We start from the raw sequence: 26,170 nt of genomic DNA on the forward strand, positions 1-26,170 counted from the left end.
CAGCTTCAGCAACGACTGTTTTACTTGGAATAATTTAGAACTTTATGACCGTTCGCTCCACACTGCGTGACGTGTTAATTGTGCGCCTCGCGTGACGTCATTCGTCGGCGTCTGGCTGAGAAGTTGTCGGAGATGGTGTAGCTTGGCTGGTGTCTGTGATCCGGGGCCGCGGAGTGTTATGGCCGGGAGTGGAGAAGCGCAGGTTTCTGGAGAGGTATCCCCGGAGGAGGAGGACGAGGAGCTGGCTGTAGAGGCTCCTCTGTCCCCCGGTACAGATGACGATCAGTGCTCGCCGGCGGGTGAGCATGCAGCAGGCAGCCCGGAGTCCCCATCAGTGGACACGGCGCTGTGCCGCCGGGTGCAGGCCCTGGAGGAGAAGCTGAGGTGCTGTCAGGGGGAGCTGCGCCGTATGAAGAAACAGCTGAGCCTCAGCCAGAGACTGCACCGCACCGCTCAGACCAGCAACCAGGAGCTGCAGAAGCAGGTGAGTCACTGGTCCTGTCATTATACCTATAAGTAGTAGATGGCCATATATATATATATATATATATATATATATATATATGCATGAGCATAATCCTCCATTCACTGACTGCTGGTAAATTGTACAAACAGTTTGTGCTGGAGGGGGTACTCACAGAGTAGCCTCGGCAGGGTGAATACCATAGCAGCCGTGCTTCATTGTGCATCACTGGATATACAGCTATGCATAATGATTGTCACCGCAGTGTTTTAATATATGGACCCCTAAGGCAGTGAGGGGCAACTTGAGAGGTGGGAGTACCAATCACAAATTCAAGAGAGTATGGGGCATATTTAAGAAAGCACTATCGTGCACTTACCGTGAAATTAAGGTCCCTCTGTGTCCTCCGCATATTTATGAAAGGTGCATCGCAGCTGATATCGTGGATATCTGCTGCTTTGCACTCCTCTTTGTTTTTGCGAGCAGTCACCATTCAACAGCATTGTGACTGCGCCTGGCCGCAATCTAACAAGTTCCAAAAACATTTTTTTGGGAAACTTGTCATGTTAATGTACGCCAGCTTCTCGTACATTATCAGAATTGAAAAAATCTAAAGCTGTCAGCTCTGCTCCGAAGAGCAGAGCTGGACAACGCATGTATGGTGGGATCACATGATCCCTCCCTGTCGCTCACCACTCTCTCTCTCTCTGCAACGATAGTTGCAGAGACAGAGTGGGGTTCTTTGTGCGCATGTGCAGTTCTTCGAAATGCACATGCACAATTGAAGGATGAAGAGGAGCGAAGAACACCTGGAGGAGATCCTGAGACAGCGCGTCCGAAGAGGCGGGGTGAGTATGATTATTTTTTTTATCACAGAAACAGCAGTTTTTCGGAACTGCTGTTTCTGTGATACGTTTTTCATAAATTTGAAAAATCGTTCAATCCTTATCCATGTGATAAGGATTGATAACTATTTTTCATTTTTGCCGATGATTGTTAAATGTGCCCCTATATCTTGTGATTGTTCTCTCTGCTCAACTTCCTCTCTCTTCTGACATTTAAAGATGGTGCGCTTTAGTGATTTGCTGTTTCTCTATTAGAGAATCAGAAGAGCCCTGGGAAAACACTGTGTGAGCAAACATCAGGGCTTCATGTAAGGGAAAAGGCCACCCAATCCATTTTAAATACACAGATAATATGATTTATACCTGCATTTTGGAATTCAAGTTAGGCTTGAGTTTTTTTTTCTCCAATTTCAAGTACAAGTCTCGTTTGGGGTTTTGCTTGGGATGGGGATTTAGGTTTGATTATGGCTAACTTTCCAAACCCTAAATGTGATTTTATTTCAAAACTAACCAGCAACAATGAAAAACTGAAGTACAGATATTTTAATAGCTGTTGCTGCTTTTGATAGTAATTAATGTCATTAATGATCAGGAGCATGTACAGTATTTCGAGGAATCTGTAAAACCGAAAGTAACACTGGCAACGAGGTGCCTCAAAAACAACAGATCTCAAAATCAAGTTATTAGAAAAATATTTAAACTGGGCACATTACAATCTGCAGTCTTAAATGTACTAATTTTGCTCACTATATTACTTTGTATTTTACAATGAATAAGCATTTTTAGAAAATATTGGCAATTAACAATGCGAGTATCAACAATATCTTTCTATATAGAATCAGTTCATGTAAATTAAAAGAAACTACCCTTATATTCAACAATGCACATTAAAATAAACCCCCATAAAAGAAAAATTAACATATTAAATTATTTAAGTTGTCAGAAATGCCACCAATACATCATAAAACTAGGTACTTTGTAAAACTATTTCCAATAAAAAAATATGGTACTTATTAATTATACAAGTGCCGCTGTGTCTCACCAGCACAGTACTGCTTCTTCCACTTCAAATTCCAAACCTTCTGCTGTCTGACTAATGTCTGTAAATGATCACATCAGCCATGCAGTAAGAGGTTTGAAAACTGCTGATGATTTCTTGGCATTTTTCAGGTTAACAAGTACCACACATACAAATACAATTACGGTTCATACATCCGTGGCTGCTCTCAGAAAAGGGGCCGCGGTCACCTTAAAGTAACCCTAAGCCATTTAACAAAACATTGAGACAGACCCTGTAGCATGCACAAAAGTACATACAGTGCTCACCCCCAGCATCATTTGTTTAGACATGTCTCACTGATTCACATGTTATACAATACTATAGGACTGAACTTGCGGGTCCATCCTAAATCCTAGTTGTTTTTAGCTCTCTAGTGTCACTCAAGTGCTGGAGTACTTGAACTTTAATGAAAGGAGGAATATTAATTTATCATCTATTTGTCTCCCATCTTCTCACCTTACACTGAAACTGAATTGGCATATTGCATTCTCTGGTCATTGAGACAGGACAACTAGGAACAATGTGATCTTAAGGGCAGTAGGACATTAGTCTCCTACATACACATTTTGTGATGGCACAGAAAGGCCATCAATTGGCAATGGCCAGCATATGCTTTTCGGGAACTTAAAAGCATTGCCTAGTGATATTCTATCCGTTCCCAGCTCCCTGTATGCAAATCGACAGTAATTGAACCTGCCCCTTAGTTTCTTCTGGGAAGTTAAGAAGTTTGTGGGGGGCCCAAAGACATTCAAGAACTTGGGTAAGTTCCCACTTGCCCTCATCAAATCTTGGGCTAGTATATATATATATATATATATATATATATATATATATATATATATATATATATATATATATATATATATATATATATATATATATATATATGCACCACTTATCTGCCTAGCAGACAGTCTGTCTGCTGGCATACAAGATTTCTAGGGATTGGTTTTCAGAAACTTCTGATACTTGTCAATCAGCGCAGCTAACCAGATTGGTGGCTTGTATTATACCCCTTCTCTAATAAAGTGCAAAAGACATTAAACCTCAACACCATGGGCAGCATTGTAGTTACCAGTATATTCTCTTCCACACAATCCTATCCATGGTGTTAATTATGGCGATTCCACATATATCAAAATTCTTTTGTAAAACAGATCTGCAAATCTGACACTGCATCCATAACCATTGCTGTCTGATTTAATTAATATAGGGTCAAGCTGGTGGAACCTGTAGGAGCCATATGTTTTCTGCTTGATCCTGAACGAGCGGCTACTATTTATTACTCCCATAACTATTATTACTCCTGCAAACTAGAAGAGAGACATATCCTGCTCTATTAAAGTACTTTAAGAATGTAAGTTTTGTTAACATCTGTATATGTGAAAATATAAAACCAGAGATGAACATGTTGCAGTGAACAGAGAAATTTGTACAGCACTTTCTTGAAATGATGATTTTTATTTAAAAAAAAAAAAAAAAAGCTGCGTTACCACCCAAGAACATAGTTTCCTAGGTGGCCGGAAAACCGGTGGGGGAGGGAGTTATGAGCAGGGGGGGGGGGGGGGGGAACGGGACCTATCACACGCTGTAAATAAAAGATTGCAACTTCTGATTGGTCCTGCTGCTCTCACACACCCTCTGCCTTCACTTAAACACAGTGATATTCCTTTTTTCCCAGTTCTACAGAAGCATGTAACAGTGTCTGGGCTATGTGGAGGGGCCACCTCAGGGAAAAAATGTTTCATAACTGGTAATGTAGCTTTGATATAACTAATTATTGGATTTAGAATTGCACCTTATTCAGTGTGTGCAGTATTTTTTGTTAAATTTAAACTTAACCCAAAATATCAAAGTGCAATTATTTGTGAGTTACTGAAGCCTCTTAGTGTTTGTCTGGTTATAAAGCGGTCTAAAAAAAATCGAATTATGACTTTATTGCCACTTTATTTCCACATTCACCCAGGGTGTTGCCTTGAAGCGACGTCGGCTTCCTTAAAGCTTGCTGCTTATTTTTTTTGTTTTGGTCAGCCATTAACAGTTGTCCTATTTATAAGTCCCTTGTGGGTGTGTGTGGTTTTTTTTTTTTTACTTTACATTTATGCAAAAGTACATACGTTTTGCTTCATCAGGATCATTTAAAACTTTAGTAGAGGCGACAATCATTGAGTGAATTCTGGACAGATTGTACAGTGTGTGCAACTTTTGTTATATAAAAAAAAAAATAAAAAAAAAAAATAAAAAAAATCTTTTCTGTCTTTCCCAGGTAGAAGAATTAAGGCAAGAAATCCATGAGCGCAGTAAGACGGAAACAATTGACCAAGAAGTGCAGACAGACGATTACTCGGCTTGGTCGGGTAAGAACATTTGTCTTCTTTACTACAGACAAGCTCTCATATTGTTAAGGCAAAATAAACACAAAATCCTGAAAATAATTCCATGTGGGAGTCAATTATTTGTGTCTTGGTAAATCTATAATATAAACTAATATCACTGCTGCAAACTTTTCATCCGCTGAATGGGAGTTACCATAAGGATATCTTGGTGTTTTGCTGTCTGTTCTAATCACAAATATATTGCTTTGTTTTGGGTGGATCTTGTTTTTTTGCTTCTTTAATAGAGCAGTAATTCTCAAACACTTTCATGTTGTCTGAACATCCAAAACTTAATGATAAATATTTGTGGAACAAAATGTGTTTCCATTATGCTCCTGTTTAGACCTACTAAATATTTACAAGTCTACCTCACAGAGTTTGCTGTGTCCAACACATGACCTACAAGAGAAAACATCATGACAATAGTTCGGCAAGCCATTCTATTGAGTGGGTCCCATAAGTAGTCTTTACTGACTAATAGTGAAATGCTGTGGTCTGTTATTAAATTTGACCACTAGAGAGCTATCTGCCACATGTTTGCTAGTCTGTCACCACTAATCCTAGAGCCAACAAAATACATTTTAAGTTAAAGTTGTTGTGTTCCCCTTTTAATACACACATAAGTACCTTTTTGCATCTTATGGTCTGAAAGATTAACAAGCGGCTGCATTGTTGGCTATAGCAGCAGTGCTGCTACTTTTTATTTTTTTTCCTCCCTTTGTCTAGATGCTACAGACAGACCAATCAATGGAGAGACAAGGGTAGGTAGCCAGTATACAGAGTTGCAAGAAATGACACTTTTAGACACAAGGTCACGACATTATCAATTATTCACACTATACTAAATGGGGTTTAGAGAGAAGAACAAATCAGGGGAGGCAAAAAGCGGGAGAGAGACACTACGAAATCCTAAAAACATAAGAGAGAAGTGTAAAGTGGAAGCACAAAAAGGGGGAAGAGTGAAGTAAAGCAGGAGGCACAAAATAAGAGCGTAAGACAATCCGAGAGAGAGACATGGGCACATGGTGAAGACCAGTACAGACATGGTCAATATGTACGTAGTGTTCCAGTGATTTATTTCTGGTAATAAGTGCCAGTCATAAGATGTGTGTCTTACCTGCGTGTTTGACTTTTCACATCTAATATTTGGGTGTGTCTTACAGTCTGCAAAATGTGAAAATATAGAAGACAGATGTCATTTAAAACGCCATCAAACATTATAAATAGTTCACCTCCTTGCTTGTTAATGTCCCCTTCCAGATTACTACTCCTATTATTATTCCTCTAACAATTACAACCACACAAGTTCATGTGAGGTGCAAGAAAGCAACGGCAGTGTTCCAGCTGAGGTGACGGCAGAGCCTGTGACGGATCCACCAGAGCTCACAAAAGACTGTAACAGTCAACGTGAGGAAGAGGAGCAAGGAACAAATGATGCTCCGTCCTCTCTGGTATGACACCTGGAACTGTACTTTCATAAAATGTCAAAAATGGAAATTTACAACAATGATATCTTATTTATTTAATACTCTTCTGTATGTTTTGGTCAGTATATTATGTGGCATTGAATGGGCTTGTGAGGATAACATATCTATCTTTTGATTTCATAGTGAGATAAACTCATGTTAAATTTTAATTTACATTATAAGGAAGAGGGAGGAACCTCACTTGCTGAAAGCTTGAGAGCAACAGCAGAAGCGGCTTTGTCTCAGACCGGATTTGCCTATGATGAAAGCTCCGGGATGTATTATGACCACAGTACTGGGTTTTACTACGATTCGGTATGTGTTTTCAACTAGTACATCAACTTGTAAACTTTCATCATCTGTATTTGTAATACGAAGCCTATCAAATTCCCTTTGAGCGTTCCTTCATTGGCACTGTGGGTCAGTCAGTGCTCACGTATGCTGGAGTCACGCTGAGTGTCCCTCTATCCAAGCTATGGAACTCCGATTCTCATGCACAAAATGCAAAAGGTGAAATATTTTTTCTTTCTCACCAACCGATGGAGGGTTTAAATAAACAATTATAATTAGAAATTTTATGTTACAGCGTTAATTAAAAATACTTATTTACATGTTGCCTACTAATTGTAATTTAGTAGAACACATTAATCTTGACCACCCATTGTCTTTTTACATCACGAATTTTGTACAAATGTCACATGCTCATTTAAAAAAAAAAAAAAAAATGTGAATATCACACAGAATTAAGATAGTCCCACGATTTAAAAAAAATCGAACAAGCATCCCAACTTTATCTTCTGAATCATGGCCCTATCCTAATCTACTTTCACCTTTAAGAATTTGTGCATGGGCGTGCATTGTACCCATCAGTGTGTGGTTAAAAAAGAAAATTAAACCTATAATGTAGAACTTTGTCTTTGGAGCATCTAATGCTGTCAGACCACATGTAAAGCTTGTGTAAATTACACATGTTTGATATCCATGTACTTGAGATAAGTAGCTGATTTATATATTGGTGTAAATATTTATGGTAACAATAAACATGTAAAAGTAAGTATAACGATCATGGAAAAGGGGTTTCTTTTTTCTTTTTTCCTATTTTTGCTAGTTTATCCACTTTATATTGTCCATAAAATAAACTATTTATTTCACCGAAAAGGAAGCTCCTCTCTGTTATGAAAATCCCAATATTAAAATCACTTCTGTAAACCTAGAAATAAAAATGGCATGTTGCCAAAATGTGAAAATTGACGTGTTTTTAAAGTGGTTAATAAATAAGTTCACTTTTTTTAAAAAAAAAAAAAAAAATTCTAATTTTTTTTTTTTCTTTCACAATAAGGAATCCCAACTATATTATGATCCCTCAATGGGTATATATTATTATTGTGATGTGGAGAGTGGTCGATACCAGTTTCACTCGCGAGTGGACCTCCACTCCTTGGACCCACACGCTCGGCCAACCAAGGAGAAACGGGGGAAAAAGAAAAAGAAACGGCAGCCGAATGGCGCACAGGAGGATGGCAAAGTCAGTAACCAGCTGTGTGACTGTGCGTGTGACAGTGTCTGACCATGGTGTGACTGTGCGTGTGACAGTGTCTGACCATGGTGTTTCTCTGTGTGACTGTGCGTGTGACAGTGTCTGACCATGGTGTGACTGTGCGTGTGACAGTGTCTGACCATGGTGTGACTGTGCGTGTGACAGTGTCTGACCATGGTGTTTCTCTGTGTGACTGTGCGCATGACAGTGTCTGACCATGGTGTTTCTCTGTGTGACTGCACGTGACAGTGTCTGACCAAGGTGTTTCTCTGTGTCACTGCGCGTGACAGTGTCTGACCAAGGTGTTTCTCTGTGTGACTGTGCGCGTGACAGTGTCTGACCAAGGTGTTTCTCTGTGTGACTGTGCGTGTGACAGTGTCTGACCAAGGTGTTTCTGTGTCACTGCGCGTGACAGTGTCTGACCAAGGTGTTTCTCTGTGTGACTGTGCGTGTGACAGTGTCTGACCATAGTGTTTCTCTGTGTGACTGTGCGCGTGACAGTGTCTGACCATGGTGTTTCTCTGTGTGACTGTGCGCGTGACAGTGTCTGACCATGGTGTTTCTCTGTGTGACTGTGCGTGTGACAGTGTCTGACCAAGGTGTTTCTCTGTGTGACTGCGTGTGACAGTGTCTGACCAAGGTGTTTCTCTGTGTGACTGCGCATGACAGTGTCTGACCATGGTGTTTCTCTGTGTGACTGTGCGCATGACAGTGTCTGACCAAGGTGTTTCTCTGTGTGACTGTGCGTGTGACAGTGTCTGACCAAGGTGTTTCTCTGTGTGACTGCGCATGACAGTGTCTGACCATGGTGTTTCTCTGTGTGACTGTGCGCATGACAGTGTCTGACCAAGGTGTTTCTCTGTGTGACTGTGCGTGTGACAGTGTCTGACCATGGTGTTTCTCTGTGTGACTGTGTGTGTGACAGTGTCTGACCATGGTGTTTCTCTGTGTGACTGTGCCTGACCATGGTGTTTCTCTGTGTGACTGTGTCTGACCTTCTTTGTGCGTGTGTGCTTGTGGGACAATATCTGGCCTTGATTTAATTAATATGTTTTTGTGTAAGGAAAGTTGAGCTCTCCCAGTATTAAAATAACTAAGAGTTGTAGAGAACCTCTGATTCTCCTTTTTATGTTTCTGCCTAGACCGCCTTCTGTGGATGATAAGAGATCACTGCCTACTTAAAAGCTATTGTCTTGGATGCATACATGTTTCCTCACATAAGAGGAATGATTTTGGTGACCATTGGCTCTTTTTTTGCTTAAACCCTTCTACATGATGCGCTTTATCAACGTTTCTGCAGATGTTTATAAAAACTTGAAATAGTGCATATATAAAATAACATGTACAACAGAATTGTTTGAATGACAGAAGCAATCCAGCAGGCTTTTGATGACTTGGTGGTTCAGAGATCAGTACAGACTGTTGGGCATTAATTCAACTATGCTCCAGCTTTGTCTTTTGCTTATTGCAGGGTAAGATACACATTTAATACCAATTTTAAGTTGCAAGTCTGAATAGAACACTCAACAAGCCCCTATTTGATGTTTATGTACACAGTGAGAACATCTAACTAAATTAATTGGAATATATGGTAACCCCTTCACCACAAGCTCAATTCACTATTTTATCCAAGTCCCCACTGAGTTTGAATGGGGACGGTCTGGGTCCCCCCGAAGTCCCGGGCTGCCTATGTGCCCATTTTATAATCCAGCTCAGCAATGTTGACCCTTCATCCTGTCTTTAGGTACAAAACTTGACAGAAAACATGGCTAGCTTGAGGATTGCTCCTTATGGATACACATCATCTTACAAAGGTAGAGTTAAATTGTTCCTTTGTCATTTGTATTCCTATGTAGAAATGATCAATTTGTGCAATTAACTCTTCTGCTTTAAGCACACAGACCGTCTATACACGTAATGATAGGCACACTATGACATTCAAATTGTTATGTATTGGAAAATTCTTCTTTGTGGCCAGAGATACAGGAGGTGTAGTTTAGTTGTTGGTTTTTTTTGTTTGTTTTTTGTTTTGTTCTAGTGACACAAAAACTAAAATATGATTGTTACTCAAGTGTGTAAGAGAGATTTTATAACCTTTTTTATTTGTGGTTAAATCAAATTTATCTCCTATCCTACTTATAATTATTTGTTAGATACACTCTCTAGCAGGAGTGTATCTAGCACCTACATATGCTGTTTGCTGCTCAGTTCTAAGGTGGCTATTGGGTTTGTGATGTGGGTGTATGTCACGAACATCCAGCCTGTCCCAGATACAACAATTTGAACAGCTGGCCATGACTGGCGTCACTTTAGTCAGTTAGCAATGAATGAATACACCTTTTCCGCCCCCGTTAAGGATTTATTATGGTGTCCTTGCGTTCACCACTTATTTAAGTGTGAAACATTAATCACGTACACATGTAGCATGAGCCTCCCTGGGCTTCGTAAGTTTACAAAGAATCACTGAGAACGCGCTAGATTAAATTTTATATAATTTGAAAAATGTTTCCAAGGCTTAATTACAAAAAAAGTTAATAAGACATATAATAAATTTGCACAAATAAGTTTTAGAAAATAAAATGGGAAATAAAATCAGAATTGCAACTTACTATTTAAGACCTAGGGCTAGAGTTACTAAGAATAGAGTTTGGTGGTGGTTTGAAACCGCCACCCGTCGCCGGCGGTTTAGTGGTCCAAACCCCTGCATTTACTCTAGGGCGGTTTGAGGCTTCAATTTAAAATGACTGGTGATATCTGGCGATTTGAGAAAGCTAAACCGCCGGCGGTTTGGATGAAACCGCTATCAAAACCGCCATCCAAAAGAAAGGACAGGACAGTTTTAATATGTGCCTCTGAATAGCTTGATAGCTCAAACATGCTGTTTCAGCTATTTTGCCATTCAGAACATAAGAGAAGCACCATTGATATTTTAAATTATTTTGGCAATCATTATTTATTGATTAATGGGCAAAATGAATTAAATATTGTATTTATAAGGGAGGAAAAAAATCATTATAATAAGGGGATAAATTGATTTAATTATTATATTATTCGGATAATATGTAATGACAAATTGTGCAACATATATAATTATATCCACCATTAACAATCAGTTAATAATATTATATATTCACACATCCCACAAAATATAATGCTATAATAGTGTCCCCTAAAAGAAATAAAAAAAATCCCCCATAAGTTATTATTAAATTTTGTTACTTAATCAATAAATAATGATTTTCCAAATAATTAAAATGTCATTGTTGCTTTCTCTTATGTTCTGAATGGCAAAATAGCTCAAACAGCAGCAGTTTGAGTAATCTCGCCATTCACAACCACCTCTTTCATTTTGTCTGTTTGGATGGTTGTTTTGTGGCGTTTTTGAAAGCCCCAGCTTAGTAAATCCAGCTGTTTTGTATGTTCATCATTGTTAAAATTGAGATGGTGGTTTGTAAAGTGGTGGTTTTGAAAAATGTAATTTCTGGCCGTTTTAATGGCTGTTTGGGCTTTAATAAATCTGGCGGTTTCAAAACCGCCGAAAAAATAGCCAAAAAGTGGCGGTTTGAGCAAACCACCCTTTAGTAAATCTAGCCCCTGGTGTGTGAGGGAACACAATTGATGAAAATAGGACATTTCAGTCTTGATAGATCCCCCTCATGAGAATGCACACAGTAATGTCTAAATCAGAAGATTTTAAACCGTTTTCCACCTAGCTCTCACCTCCCATCTTTGGAGTTTAGCTGTCAATAAGGACAGATTGATCTCCCAAATGTCACAGGGCTTTCGAAGTGAGTTAGGGATGTCCTGAGATAGGATTGTTCACCGGACCTGATTTCCCACCTTTGGAGTTTGAAGCCCCAAAGTTGTAAACCATCTAGGCAAGCAGAACCAGCAAAGATCCTATCTCTCCCTGGCCTGGCTATTTTCAACAGATTAATGACACTTGCATAAGTTCATACTCATGTCATCTAGCAAAGCACACGTTGATATTGCATTACAAGGTTACATACAATGTACATTGTCATACATGAATTCAACAGAAAATAATCAGTCATTAGATATACGACATCATCGTCACAGTGTACATAGAGGGCTCCCAGAGATGGAAAACCTGCGGCAGATGGTTTGTATCTATTAGTATCCAATACATATTTAGAATCAATATGTTACACAACTCTACAATATGGGACAATTGCAGAGCAAACCGTAAACAAGAAGTGTAGAGGTCACTGCCTGTCTACAAGAGATGGCAAATGTCACACTGAGGAGTGAGGGGTTTGGCTGAGATTCATGCAGAAGTGAAAGTAAAATGTACAGTACTAGGCAGGTGTGGAAACATTGCTGCAAAGTAAGAATGCTTTCAAAAATAGAAGTGTTAATGATTTACTTTTATCAATTAACAAAATGCAAAGTGAATGAACAGAAGAGATATCTCAATCAAATCAATATTTGGTGTGAACACCCTTTGCCTTCAAAACCGCATCAATTCTTGTAGGAATCATTCAGGCTAGGATTGCAGATGAGATACTGCGATACGTCTCTAAAATCTATCACAGCGACCGTGTAATAAATGTTGTAAAAATAAATTGGCCCCTAAATTGCACATTTCACCTGTCATTTTCCTGTTCTAGATTTCTTGCTAGATATTTATAGCTTGGTCTTTTTTAAAAAAAAAAAAAAAAAAGTCAAAATCGCGCACATCCCAAGACCAGTTGTTTTTTCTCACGGTGGGATTTGGACCATATTATGTGCTATCAAAACTTTTTTTACTTGCAGAATTGATTCCACATTTTCAAACTATTTACTATAAAGTCTATATAAAACATAGTGTATAGCCATCATAACTTTTCATATGTATTCTGTTGTGAAAGATGTTCTCCTTAAAACAATATCTTATCTTAATGGGCCACAACAATTAAATGCATGTTTTTACAATATGAAAAGTCATTTTGTAACAAACATGAATTAAAACCTTTGCATTATTTGATTTGTAGAGTATCACAGGCTTACTGCACTGCTTGTTTGTAGAGAGGAAGCCTGTATTGTACAGAGACCGACACATTATTGCCCCATCATCATCCGTTCTAAACAGCTACCAAAACATTTTGTATTTTTTAGGCCTTTAGTGGTCATGTAATGTTCTGGGAAAGCTCAACTTTCTTGTAAAAAGTTAGTTTAATGAGACCATTATTTCTGTATTTCTATCGCCTGAGTGTTGTCCCAATTTTTCCCAAGGCTTCCGAGGAGATGAGAACATCATCTTCCTATAGTGCAGCTCATGACACAGAGTGTCCATATGAAAGGGAAGAGTTTGCCAGTGAACACAAGAAGGCCAGGCTGAGCAGTCATTGTGTAGACTTCAGTACCAGAGACAGCTCCTCCTCTTTAGATGACAGTGAACCAGAGGAGGGAGAGCTCACTGACTCTGAGAAGACGTCCAGTGATGAAGACATGTCCAGTGCAGACAATGCTTCTCCTCACAACTCTGACATTGAAGGTGATCTCCGTTGCATCTAGATTTCACCAAGAGGCAGGAGTGTCGTTTTCTTGCATGAGAAATGGCTGTACTGTTTGTGTCCTAAAACACATAATCCAAGATCTCTGTATTTAGTTTCTAGGTTTTTAATCTAACATATTTTCTACATATGGTTGGGAGACCAGTAAAAGCTGTGTTAAAGTAAACTGAAACCTTATTGACTGAATATGGGGTCCAGAGTTGTTTAGAGTGGAGTATTAGCACATGTAAACACAGAGAGCCACACTTTCATGATTCAGTGAATTTATTAGGCTGCATTCTCATTCATATTGGTTTGGGACACAGAATATTGTCTGGGCAAGGAGCACATTTTAAATTGTAAATCCCAATAACTGATCTAATCTTACTGCATCCATAAGTGCTCATTTTTTATATTGCATTTCAGATTGGTCAGGAATTTGCCTAAAAATGATGTGTATTTTCGATTTATAAGTTAAGCAAGTTGCAAATATTTTCTGTGTTTTAAATGCTGTAGAAGAGATTGATAATGATGTTCTCATTGACTTCCTGCGCAGACACAGAGCGGATCTGGCCTCCTTGTATTCGGGTAATAGTAGTTCGCTCACCGGTGCTACAGAAAGGGTCGCTCTTTATAATAACAGCTGTAAAAAGTGCCACCATCGGGAGGTAGGTACAGTTACTGTATACATTAGACAGTATATTGGAGAGATATATGCAGGAAATGAAGAGTTTATTTTCTTATTTAGGGAAAAGGACATGGGGCATACAATTCGTATTGCGGAGCTCAGCGTCAGTAAGGTGAGTACATTATACAGCGAATTACTGTGGGTTGCTGTCAGTGTGTCGTGTTCTTGGGTTTCTGTTTTGTTGCCTTTCTGTGTATTTTTATGCTTTATGAGTGTAACTCCTCCCTCCATGTTTAACCCCGCATCCAGTGCACTGTCAATGTAAATGACTTCCAGATTGGGAATAAATTGTATAGTCAAAAATTATATGAATATGTATTTACTTTCTATGTAAGGTCTAAATGGATGTCATACATTTTGTACATAAAATAAATTCATAATCCTCATCACATTCTCCTTTTTCTGGTCAGTGAGAGATAATAAAATTGGTCTTCTCTTACAATGTGCTCCTTATTGCAGCTTGTTTGTGTGTGTTTGTATCTAGTGTCTGTTAGTCCCTGCTGGTGCAGGCAGGTGGCGCTGTGCTCAGAAAGGGAAGGTGACCTGTGTCGGAAGGGAGGTTATTTTCACTGCAGATTTGTGTCTGCAATGAACATCTGTGTCCCATATCGAACAATGATAAATAAGTCATTGTAAGGGAATGGATGCAAGGCCTAGCAGCTGGTCACCAGCACCTTAATTCTTAACGGCCGGACTTTCTCCACCCCTGCTTTATGGTTGTACATTATGAAATTAAGAGGCTTCCACGATGCAGTTGTCGGGGAACGAGGAGCTTTCCCTTTAAGTGCAATTGTTTTTTTTTGTAGTAGTAAAAAGAAGGGAAAATAAGACCCTTTCATTTTTTTTTGTGATGGCCACCTGCTTAACCAATCTAGTCATTTGAACCCTGGGACATTTCAGTATGGGGGAAGAGGTTGCCTCCAAATCAAAGTTACAAACTTTAGCCCAGGCCTGTCCAACCTGCGGCCCTCCAGGTGTTGTGAAACTACAAGCCCCAGCATGCTTTGCCAGTAGACAACCTGTTGATAGCTGGAAGGGCATGCTGGGACTTGTAGTTTCACAACATCTGGAGGGCCGCAGGTTGGACAGGCCTGCTTTAGCCCAAAAAGAGTTGATTTGTAGGACTATTTTAAATGGAAAAACAAGCCCAATAAACTAATTTTCTGAGAATACAGATCAGTCCAGTCTTCATCCTCCTGAGGACTAATATTCTCTTCCCATCTGTTTACACTTGGCCAAAACCCCTGACATTGGAGAAAGGGGGGTATGCATATATAAATAACTGACACGTTGGGCCTCTAGGAGCTGAGCAGTGACAGATGTTTTCATGTTTCATTTTACCAAGGGTAAAGCTGTGAAAAACAAAAGCACATTATTTGGATGGAAGAATTTCTTAAGCTGGTTGGAGTTGAGTAGAGAGTTCCTTGTCACTATACCAGTCGAATAATCTGACCTATTCCTATATGTATATACTTTAAATAGGAATATTTCATGTTGATGGATAAATCACTTTTAACAGTAAACCGATCACCACCCTAATACTGTCTCCCAGACCCTCTTCCCCTCTGCTCCTGCAGGAGCCCTTATGAAACCTGACCTCCAGAGAGGTGACCCTAATATGCAGAACTTGCTGCAGCAGCATTCAGTTAGAACTGCCTTCCATGACGTCATGCTGCTGCTTCAATCACCCATAGTTACTGTATAGTTAATAGAGGGGAAATGAGAGATGCAAAAAGATGCATAGTTGAATATGCAGTGTACAAAGAAAATAATTTTTAATTATTATTATTATTATTATGAATTTTTATTTATAGGGCGCCACTAGGTGTCCGTAGCGCCGCACAGGGACAAACAAATTACAATACGAGGTGAGACAGCACAGTACAGTAAACAATAAGCACAGTAGCTCAGTAAGCTCAAAGCACAGCTAGAGAGGGAGGGGAGAGGGCAAGATCCGCTTACGACGGAGCCCAAGAGGGAGGGCACGGATGACAGGGAGACCTCCAGAGGGGAGAGGAGGGAGCGAGAGGGGACGGGGTGGGGAAGAGGGTCCTCGAGGGGGAGGGCTAGGTAGCTGGATAGCAGTGTTAGAAGTGGTGGAGACAGGAGGAGATATGACCCTGCTCAAAGGAGCGTACAATCTAAGGGGTGGGGTAGACAGAGAGACACGGGGGAGAGAGGGAGGAATGGAGGATAGGGGAAGGGGAGGGGGAATGAAGGGGAAGAGGCAGAAGAAAAGGTAGGCAATTAAGTGGGAGACTGGAAGGCTTGAAGAAAAAGGTGGGTTTTTAAAGCCCGTTTGAAACTGGACAGATTAGGAGAAGTTCTGATGGAGGGAGGGAGCTTGTTCCAGTGGAGGAGGGCTGCGTGGGCGAAGTCTTGGATATGCGCGTGGGAGGAGGTTATCAGGGTGGAAGAGAGGCGACGGTCATTAGCAGATCGGAGAGGGATGGAGCGTGAATAGAGAGGAGGGTGGAGATGTAGGGTGCAGTGGAGTTGGCGAGGGCCTTGTATGTGAGTGTGAGGAGCTTGAACAGGATTCTGTAGGGGAAGGGAAGCCAGTGAAGGGATTGGTAGAGGGGGGAGACAGAAGAGGAGCGGCGAGAAAGCAAGATAAGCCTAGCGGCAGCGTTAAGTACAGATCGAAGGGGAGCGAGATGAGTGGGGGAGGCCAGTAAGGAGGAGGTTGCAGTAGTCCAAGCGGGATATGATCAGAGAGTGAATAAGACATTTGGTGGCATCTTTGGAGAGGAAGGGCCTGCGAGCGATGTTACGCAGCTGAAGGCGGTTTAGCAAGAGAGAGAATGTGGGGTCCAAAGGGGAGAGAGGAGTCAAGGATGACATCGAGCCAGCGAAGTTGGGGGACAGGGGAGATGGAGGAGCTGTCCACAATGATAGAGAGGTCAGAAGAGTGTGAGGTATGAGGGGGAGGAAAGACTGAGTTCAGTTTTGGCGAGGTTAAGTTTGAGGAATCGAGAGGACATCCAGGAGGAGATGGCAGAGAGGCAGGCGGATACCCTAGTGAGGAGGGAGGGAGAGAGATCAGGACAGGTAAAGTTGATTGTCGTCAGCGTAAAGGTGGTAGTTGAGGCCGTAGGAGCTGATGAGTTCACCCAGGGAAGAGGTGTATAGAGAGAAGAGTAGGGGTCCCAGAACAGAGCCCTGAGGGACCCCGACTGGAAGGGTGGACGGGGGGGGAGAGAGAGACCCAGAGGTGGTGACTGAGAAGGATCGGTCAGCAAGGTACGGGAGGGTGTGGAGAAGGAGGGGGTGGTCAACGGTGTTAAAGGCTGCAGAGAGATCAAGGAGGATGAGAAGGGAGAAGTGGCCCCTGGCTTTAGCAGGGCTTTAATGTACTTAATTATTTTGTTTTGGATATCATCCATACCTGTTTTGGATAATTAAAGCCCTGACACTTCAATTCTGCAGTAAGTGCCCTGGTTCATATAATAAGAGCTTGGCATTTAATTTCCCCCATCACTCTGGAAGAGAATATAGAATGGGCAGAAAATTAATATTTTGTTTGTTATTGCCTAATGTCCTCTTCTTCTGTCTTTTAGTTTCATGCTGAAGTTTACTTTGACCATGAATTGCAAAGCTATGTACTTGTTGATCAAGGCAGCCAGAATGGCACCGTCATTAATGGCAACCAGATTCTGCAGGTAAGTTGGCGGTAATTTACTACTTAATTGTCATACCATAACGATTGCTAATTATCCAAGTGTAATTTCACACACAAGTGAATAGATGCGCCTTCAGTGCTTCTAAATAGGTGGAAAAAAATGTGCAGCTAATGTCAAACCAAATTTTAGGCAGAAAATTGACCATATTTCTATTCATTAGATTTTTAAGACCTCTCAATAAAGCAAAGTTGTAGAATTTTCTTACACCTGCTATCTTGGGCTGGGTCACTTGCCCACCTGCATTTTTTTTTTTTTTCCTTTTAAAATATATTTTTAATAGGCTGCTGATCAGCTAATATTTGCCAGCTACTCCCCGTTTCTGAAACATCAGATGTTATAGAAAAATGTATTCTATTACAAATCAACTTTTTTAATTCTTCTGTATCTGGGTTATATGCAATGGATGTGCCATATTTGTCGCCAGGTGTAATATAAAGCTGCATTTAAAACATTATGGAGGCTGGAATGTTGTGCAGTTGACCAAGAAATGTATAACCAACTTTTAATTTGGATTGATGGCATGAAAATTATATTTATTTTATTTTGTATTTCCTGTATAAAGTCTTGTTGCTGTACAAGGTAATTAACAAGCTCAGTGTTCTGTTACAGCCTAAAGCCCTCTCTGAGCCGTGCGTTCTGCATCATGGGGATGAGGTCAAGTTTGGGGAAACCGTCCTTTCGTTTCATGTGCATCCCGGCAGTGAAACCTGTTTTGGTTGTGAACCCGGGCAAGTCAGAGCACATCTGTCTCTAGATAAGAAAGAGGGATCTGGTAAGACCTTGTACTTTGTGTGAAGCTAGCCATGGCTTGTCTCCAGATATGGAGCTATAATATATAATCATCAGGGCTACAGCCTGCTCCCGAAGTGAACACTTTACCGACCATACTGGAGCCAGGTTGGTTATGTAAAATTGTACATTTATAATTGTTAATTTATACAGTGGCAATCGAGCAACCTGTACACTCATACAGGAAATTATAACAATTAAAAATCTTAAAGGCACATTTATGAGGCTAGTTATTACTGGGTCACGGTATACTTTTGAATGAGGGAATGAGTTTTTGGGGAGCACTTGAAGCTTCTGGAGGAGTTCCCAAGGATAGGTGCAGCATGAGTGACATCCTGGGGGTGTGAGCGAGAAGGAGGCTATGAGCAGAGGCTACGGTTGGGGTGAGCATTATTTAATAGAGTAAGGAGGTGCAGTATAGTTAAAGGGTATGTAAGTTAAGACCAGGATTTTGGATTGTACAGTGCACAGGTTATCCATTAGTAGTAATAAAAAATATATGTGTCACCAATAGTATTTGGGAAGGCCAGGTGAAATTCCTAACACCCCAACACTTCACATAAAGCCCCACTGTCGTGCAATAGAACCATCTGCCCTTTAATACACAATCTTTATGGCTCAGAAATCTGTTTAAAGAAGAGGGTGTGCCTCCTAGGGGTATATTTACTGCGGGTTTGAAAAAGTGGAAATGTTGCCTAAAGCATCCAATCAGATTCTAGCTATCATTTAGTTAGTACATTCTACAAAATGACAGCTAGAATCTGATTGGTTGCTATATGCAACATCTCCACTTTTTGAAACCTGCAGTTTAGTAAATATACCCCCTGGTGTATAAATGTATTGTATTTCAAAACCGCTTTTTTAATACCCAATAACAGTTCATTCTAGTTGAGAGGTATAAAAGTTGTCTTTCCTGAGTACAGGATTAATCGCTCTCTGCTGTATACGGTTCAGCGCTAAGCTGTGTGCTTATCCGTGTACTAGAGATGTAAAGTTAATTACATGTTGCAAGTAATACCTGTGCTGAATATAGGGTAAGAAATACTAGACGTAAAAATGTATTATGAGAGCTGAGCATTGCTACTATATTTACAATGTGTCTGTTATGTTTCTTTGTATCATCAGCTGGTCCAATCCTAAGCAAAGAGGGGAAAGAATTATTAAGAAGACAGGGACTCAAGCAGATCCGTGTGAAATATGGCTTGCAGGTAAGAGGTGGGAATGTCATTCTTCTAACAGCAACAGCATGTTTTCCTATGATAAATAAATAGCGCGGGTTAAAGAGCTGAAATGTTCTGAATTGCCATTAACCTCCTCTGGCTGCTTGTTGCCCAAGCCCCAACCACTTTAAAGCTGGAAACACCCAGAGAGACAGGAAATGAAGTATGAATACAATAGGTGCTCTGACCCTTATCAAACACCCCTAGAAACACAGGTCTAACTGCTACTTCTGGCATAATGGATATAAAACAGGATTTTAGAGGTCCAACCGTCTCTGCCTTTGTGGAGTACAGTATTGAACATGTTCCTTGTTATCCAAGTTTGTTTTGTTCCCACTGACATGACTGTTATTTTAGAATCCTTTTTGCTCTGTGTTCGATACTTTTGTATCCAATTGTTTGATTGACTGTAATTAATTGTTTTAGGGAGCTGATTATGAAGACAACAAAGTATTGAAGAATTCAAAGTACAAAGACAGAGCAGGCCGACGTCGCCAGGTGGTGGGAAGTGAAGGCACCTTCCAGAAAGAGGATGCTCCAGCGTCTGTACACGTGTACGTTGCGGGCGCCTTGTACCCCGGTTTAATGATTTGTTTATCCATGCCTTGATAGTGACATTGATGGCAACGAGGCCCAGGACGATCTACACATCCTAACCTAATTTCACTGCCCTATTTATTATATATCAAACTACCATGTGTAGCCGAATATAATTAAAGGGAACTGCTGCATGACTGTATCTAAAATATCCATTACACATAGTCAGTAACCCAAGTGTAACGGTTATTTTCCCTTTGCACAGTGAAATTAATGACGGTAACAAGGGAAGAAAAATGCTAGAGAAGATGGGATGGAAGAAGGGAGAGGGACTCGGCAAATCTGGTGATGGCATGAGAGATCCGGTATGTTGTGAGGTCTGGTTCATATATGAAGCGTGAGTAGAAACAGGCGGCTGACAATAAATCGTATTGTACAGTCACAGCTTTTGTTCAGGCCTACTAAAACTTGTAGGACAGAAGCACTAGTAATTTGTCTTTTTCTATTGTATTGGTGAATGGAACACGACACCGCTTAGAGTAACAGAATGGATGTGTTAGTATAAAGTACCCAGCTGTTGTCATTGTGCCCTTTATTCTTCATTACATGGTATTCTGCTACAGTTCTCTAGTAACTTTTACTTATAGGATCAAAGTGAATTTTATATATCATTTTAGAAAATGTTATTTTGCACTTTGTGCAGCTGAAGAAGTATACACTTGTATTTATTACGGTAATTTTAACGTTAAATATTGTTTAAGAAATCAAAACCCACAGTCTTATATAAAGTGAGAATGACCAGAGTCACAATTATTTAGAAACTGGTTATGCACTGTGTAGTGTTTTTCAACCAGATTCACTGGTATACATAGCTTCAAGTAATGAAAAGAGGAAAAAAGAAACTTTAATTACAAATTAGAAACATATTGATGTCTATCCTGTTTTCTACACAGATGATCATACACTAATTAAGCACAATGCTACATAATTTTTTACAGAAACAAGTAGATGTTATCACACTTACATATTCCTTTAACCTGTAAGGTCTGGGTATTAAGACCTACTTCCACGGTATTTTAAAAGCTAACTATTTTCAAAACTGCATGTCAAGGGTGGATACATAAATCGTTGGCAGCACCCAATCCTCTGTATAGAAAAAGACAATTGGCTGTGCTCATACCAGATAATCCAGAATTAAGGAATACTTGTGGTATTCAGGTGATGGTATGCTAAGAATCCTACCAAAAAAAACAGTGAGTAGGATTCTTAGCATACCATCACCTGAAAACTCAGAATTAAGGAATACTGATGGTGACCTGGTATGAGCGCAGCTAATTGTCTTTTTCTATACATTTGTAATCCAGGAGGGAAATCTTGTTAGGTTTTTGCAGCTTTACCAGTTAGGGTGGATTTGATATTTTGAGCACAGTGCCACCTAATAATCTTCACCCTATCTTCTGTAAATCATCAAGTTCTGTTATAATAATAAAAAACATGTGTCCCTTAAGTGTGTTGACATCATGTGGACAAACCGTTTCAAGACTGAATCCAAATAAACAGAAGCTAGTTACCGAATAAACACTGAAATAATTGAGCAGAGGAATTTTGTCGTCAAATTATTTTGCTTCTATGTAGCCAACAGGATCCAGCCCTTTTCTGTTGAGTTCTGCAACATACTCGTAAGCAAAGCTCAATATTTCTTAGTCAACCTTCCCTTGGATAAACTTAGGACAGATATCACGGAGTATCTTATTCCTATAGATTGCAATTGCACCTCCTTTATCGCCAGGTCGGATGACTTTACCAGGATGCCAACTATTTAAACTCACCCATAGATATATTTGGCCAATATGGTTTGCATTGGAATGCAAGTAGAGTCCTTTTAAATATCCTTTTCCACAAAAGAGCTATATGTCAAAATGTACCTGGATCAAAGCCTCCTTTTATTTTTTTTATCTTAATCTTAAGTGCCTGTGTTGGCGGGAAATGTTTGTAATTCATTTAAATGTACATTTCTCACTAGAAGTAAAACAATCTAGTAGGGTGGGAAAACGGTCACGTTTGGTGGTTAAGGATAAAGGATTGCCTTCAATAAGAATAGAAAGTTCTGCTTTGTCCAAACGTCTATCCGGAAGATTAATTGCTATGTTGTGCTGTATCAAAGTCCTTCCCCTTCTGGTAAGTGGATGTACAATGGGAGGCATCTGAGTACCTACCAGTAAAAAGAGAAAAAAAAAAGAAATTGTGTAAATAGATTCAGCATTGTTTTTGGCATTACTTGATTCTGCAGAGACGCCAGAACTCTGTTTACAATTTGAAAATTTGGAGCATTGATTAGACCCCAAACTACTCCTTGTGAGTCACTGGTACAAACATTTCTCCTTATAGTCCTTTTTCCTTAGTCCCACCTTTCATAAATCTTTCCCACAAATGTACATATATGATATACAGTGTCTTGAATAAGTATTCAACTCCATCCCTTTTTCTCAGTTATAAGTGCTGTAACTTTTATTTGGTAAAATACAATTTTGTATTTGTGAGGTTTGTGTTCCCCTACCCTAAATAGTAAACCGTAAAGCAATGAAAAAAACACAACTGAACTATCATCCCCTTGGTCAATACTTAGCTGAGTCACCCCTGGCAGGTTAGTTTGGAGAGCAGCGATGGACAGCAAGTTTGAGGCCTTGCCACAGATTTTCAGTAGGAGACCTCTATTTTCTTCATTGTGATCCATTCCAGTGTTGTGCTTTTGCTTTGAATCCTTGTCCTGTTAAAAGATAAACTTCCAACCCAGTTTGACAGATAGCAGCAGGATTTGTTTGTAATATGCTCCATTCATCTTCCCAGTAATTACGAACAGATTGCCAGTGACTGCAACCTGAAAAACCCCCATAACATAATACTGTATCCGTTCTTTACTGTGTGGTTGGTGTTGCAGTGTTTGATTCGTGCCATTCATATCAGATCTTTACAGTATCCTTTAGCTGGTGTTTTGGAAACTCATTGGATGGGAAGTATATGGGTTATTTTCAGCCAATGCTTCTTCCTGAAAGGCCCATTTTGCGGAATACTTTGAAGATTCCTTTGCACTTACTTTGTTTCATCAGTGCCACTCACTTCTGCAGCTTTTCTAATAAGTAAACTTCTTGTCTGGCTAGATCATGCCAATCCCCCCCAATCAGCCAGTGTGCTTGTGGTTTCATACTTCTTCCACGTCTGTACAATGGAGTACACCGAGTTCTCATTAATTTTCTTTTCCTCTTGTATCCTTCCCTAGATTGTGCGTCTGTAATCATTTCCTCTGCCGCCTTTGGAATGCATTTTTGTCAGTTTGAATCTTTTTTTTTTTTTTTGTTTTTTTGTCTTGTCTATTCTTTTGTAAATATAACACACCCCTTTGTCAAGAGACAACAGAGGGTTATGGTGGTTTCTGGCGCAGAAGGGGGGTTGTAGCGATTTCTTGTGCAGTTCAGGTCAATGGACAACTTGTGGAATACTTTATAATTGCTTCTTTACATGTTTAATAATTCACTGAGCATTTAGAAAGTATTATTTTGATTGCTGTGGCTCTCCAATTCTCCTTGCTGAATCAGGGCAAAAATACCTCCTACTTCATTCTACTTTAAATAGGCACTCTGCAGCAACACAATGTGGGGGACAGATCTCAGAATTTCTTACGTCATTATGGCTAGATGCTGCCTCGCAAAGTGCTTCTAACCAGTGGTTAATGATGGGTTATTATATGTGACCATCATCTTTAATGCGAGCGGGAGTGCCAGGAGCAGTAAGGGGGAAGTTTTCAGTGTAATTTTAGTGTATCCCAATTGTAAAACCCTGCGTCGTATGCTGATTTCTATATAATAATTTAAGTTATGGAAAGTCCTCTTATCTGGAAAACCCCAAGTCCCAAGCATTCCAGATCAGTTGGCCTTTAAATATGTATATGATGATAAAATGGTGTAATTTCATAACCATAGCACACAATAGTGATTACAACAAAAAGGCTAAGTAATATGAAACTTTCTGTTCCGCTTCCAACAATGGAACCTCCAAGCACGCTCATAATAAATGCGACATTTTTAAATCATGTATGCAAGTGCTTGATGTAACAAAATAGAGGCATTCTGGGCTCTAATGTATAATCGCTCTCCCTCCTGCAAGAGAACATTGATCACCTGAAGGCTATGCTGGGATAAATTGCTGTCCATACAATTACATCATTGGAAAATGCCAATGTCTGACCAGTTTCTTAGCTGTGGCGGATATTCTTTGCACACAATGTGGATAGATCGTTTGGCAGCAGAAATAATATTCAAACCTCTTTGAAGACTTAACTTTTGAAAGTGTACTTTTGGATTGAAAATAAGATTGCTATAATATGCCTAATGTGAGTTATGATGTATACTATTTGAATGTCCCTTTGCATACAATATAAACAGACTTAATGGGGTGAAAAAGCTTGCGCAGATTTTTTTTTTTTTTGCTCAGCATAATAGTCCATCTTTACTTATATGTGTGCGGAACAGTCCAGCAACTCCTGCTAATAGAATGTCCTCTGATTTACCAGATCCAGCTTCAGCTCCACAAGAAGAAGGCCGGCCTGGGGGCGCGCAGTTCTGCTTCCATTGAAGACATTCAGAGTCAGACTCAGAACAAAAAGAACTGGGAGAAGGCCAGAGAGAGATATGCTGAAAACTTCCAGGATACCAAAAAATCGGATGCAAAGAAATCCACTGGCTGGGTTAAGAGCACCGTAACACAGTAACCCAGTGGATTAAGTATGAACTGTACCTGACTTATTTTGGTCACTTTAAAAGTGTATAGACATTAACAGGGCTCACTGCTACTAATGAATGTTCTAACCCAGGGGCAGATTATCCATGTACTGGACGTTTGTCTAGCAGACATAAGCCTACACCAGGGGTGGGTTTATTGGATGTACAGTGTACTACTTCCTAGATGCTATCAGATCGACTGAGAATACATTTAGCAGTAAATTACAATTTACTGTGAGTTACCACAGGAGGAACGTGAGAAATCTATGTATGTGGAGTGTTTTCCCCTAAACACGGCAGCTTCCGTTGAGTTATGGGCTTGGCACCACCTAGTTTGGGTTATAGTTTAGACCAAGATAAGTCTCTTTCTTTCCTTTGCAAACAGGAATTCCTGCAGGTATAATTAATCCAGACTGCTTATAGTTAAGAGCTAGGCAATGATTTGAGAAGTGTAAAAGTCGCTAAAAGCATTAGTGAAAGTATCCATTTGTTTAAAAATCCACACATGACTAATATCGCCTAAATAACACACTGATTTAAAGAGACACATAAACTATCAATGTTCCTCTTCCCCCGGACTATTCATATTGCCTCAACTGAGGGAATAATACATGGTTACAATGTTTCTTGTAGGTCAGTGATGTCGCTCTTATGATTACAGTTGAAAATCAGATATTTTTTTAAACTGATCATTCCTTAATGAAAGGCCAAGGCTCAGTACCACATTGTTGCCTTAGTAAATGGTGTTTCATAGTGATCTGTGTTTCTTCCGTGAAGAAATCTACAGTATAAAGTATGTGTTGAAAGTGCAGATGTAATATCCATTAAAATATATATTTTATGAAACTGTAAATGAGTTTTTGGAATGATTATCCTTTATGCAGAATCAACATGTTGGTGCTTTATAGAGAATGTTTTATCATTCACATCAGTTGCTGCCATAGAGGAGCTTACAGTCTAAATTCTCAACCACACAAACATTGGTCAATTTCAGCAGATGCCAATAGACCTATCTGTATGTTGTTGGGACTGTGCGTGGAACCCGAGCACCCGTTGGAAATCCTCACAAACATTCACGCTCCACACACAATCCTGGTTATAAATGGAACCAATGGCCCCAGTCCAACAAGTCAGCAATGCTAATCACTGTGCTACCGGAATGAAAGCACAATCCAGCAGCTTGTAGGAAAGTGTAGTTTCACTTGACAATTGCAGCTTTCGCCATGATTTGTTGGCT

General features: G+C 39.9%; 1 protein-coding gene across 2 annotated transcripts; it reads left to right on the forward strand.

Annotated features, from left to right (window-relative positions):
- Positions 1-37: 37 nt before the first annotated feature.
- AGGF1 (angiogenic factor with G-patch and FHA domains 1) lies at positions 38-25,786 on the forward strand. 2 transcript variants are annotated; one of them, XM_075182140.1, is made up of 14 exons: positions 38-484; positions 4,635-4,725; positions 6,004-6,194; positions 6,393-6,524; positions 7,549-7,734; positions 9,491-9,560; positions 13,798-13,909; positions 13,990-14,041; positions 17,490-17,591; positions 18,222-18,384; positions 19,527-19,609; positions 20,048-20,175; positions 20,424-20,523; positions 24,726-25,786. In XM_075182140.1, exons 1-14 carry the CDS (start codon positions 179-181, stop codon positions 24,921-24,923), a joined length of 1,914 nt encoding a protein of 637 aa, XP_075038241.1. In that variant the 5' UTR covers positions 38-178; the 3' UTR covers positions 24,924-25,786. The 2 variants fall into 2 exon arrangements, with proteins under 2 accessions (XP_075038241.1, XP_075038233.1); XM_075182132.1 differs by lacking the exon at positions 9,491-9,560 and adding an exon at positions 12,982-13,243.
- Positions 25,787-26,170: the final 384 nt, after the last annotated feature.

This window comes from Mixophyes fleayi, chromosome 1 (assembly GCF_038048845.1).
Source record: "Mixophyes fleayi isolate aMixFle1 chromosome 1, aMixFle1.hap1, whole genome shotgun sequence".
Lineage (NCBI taxonomy): Eukaryota > Metazoa > Chordata > Amphibia > Anura > Limnodynastidae > Mixophyes > Mixophyes fleayi.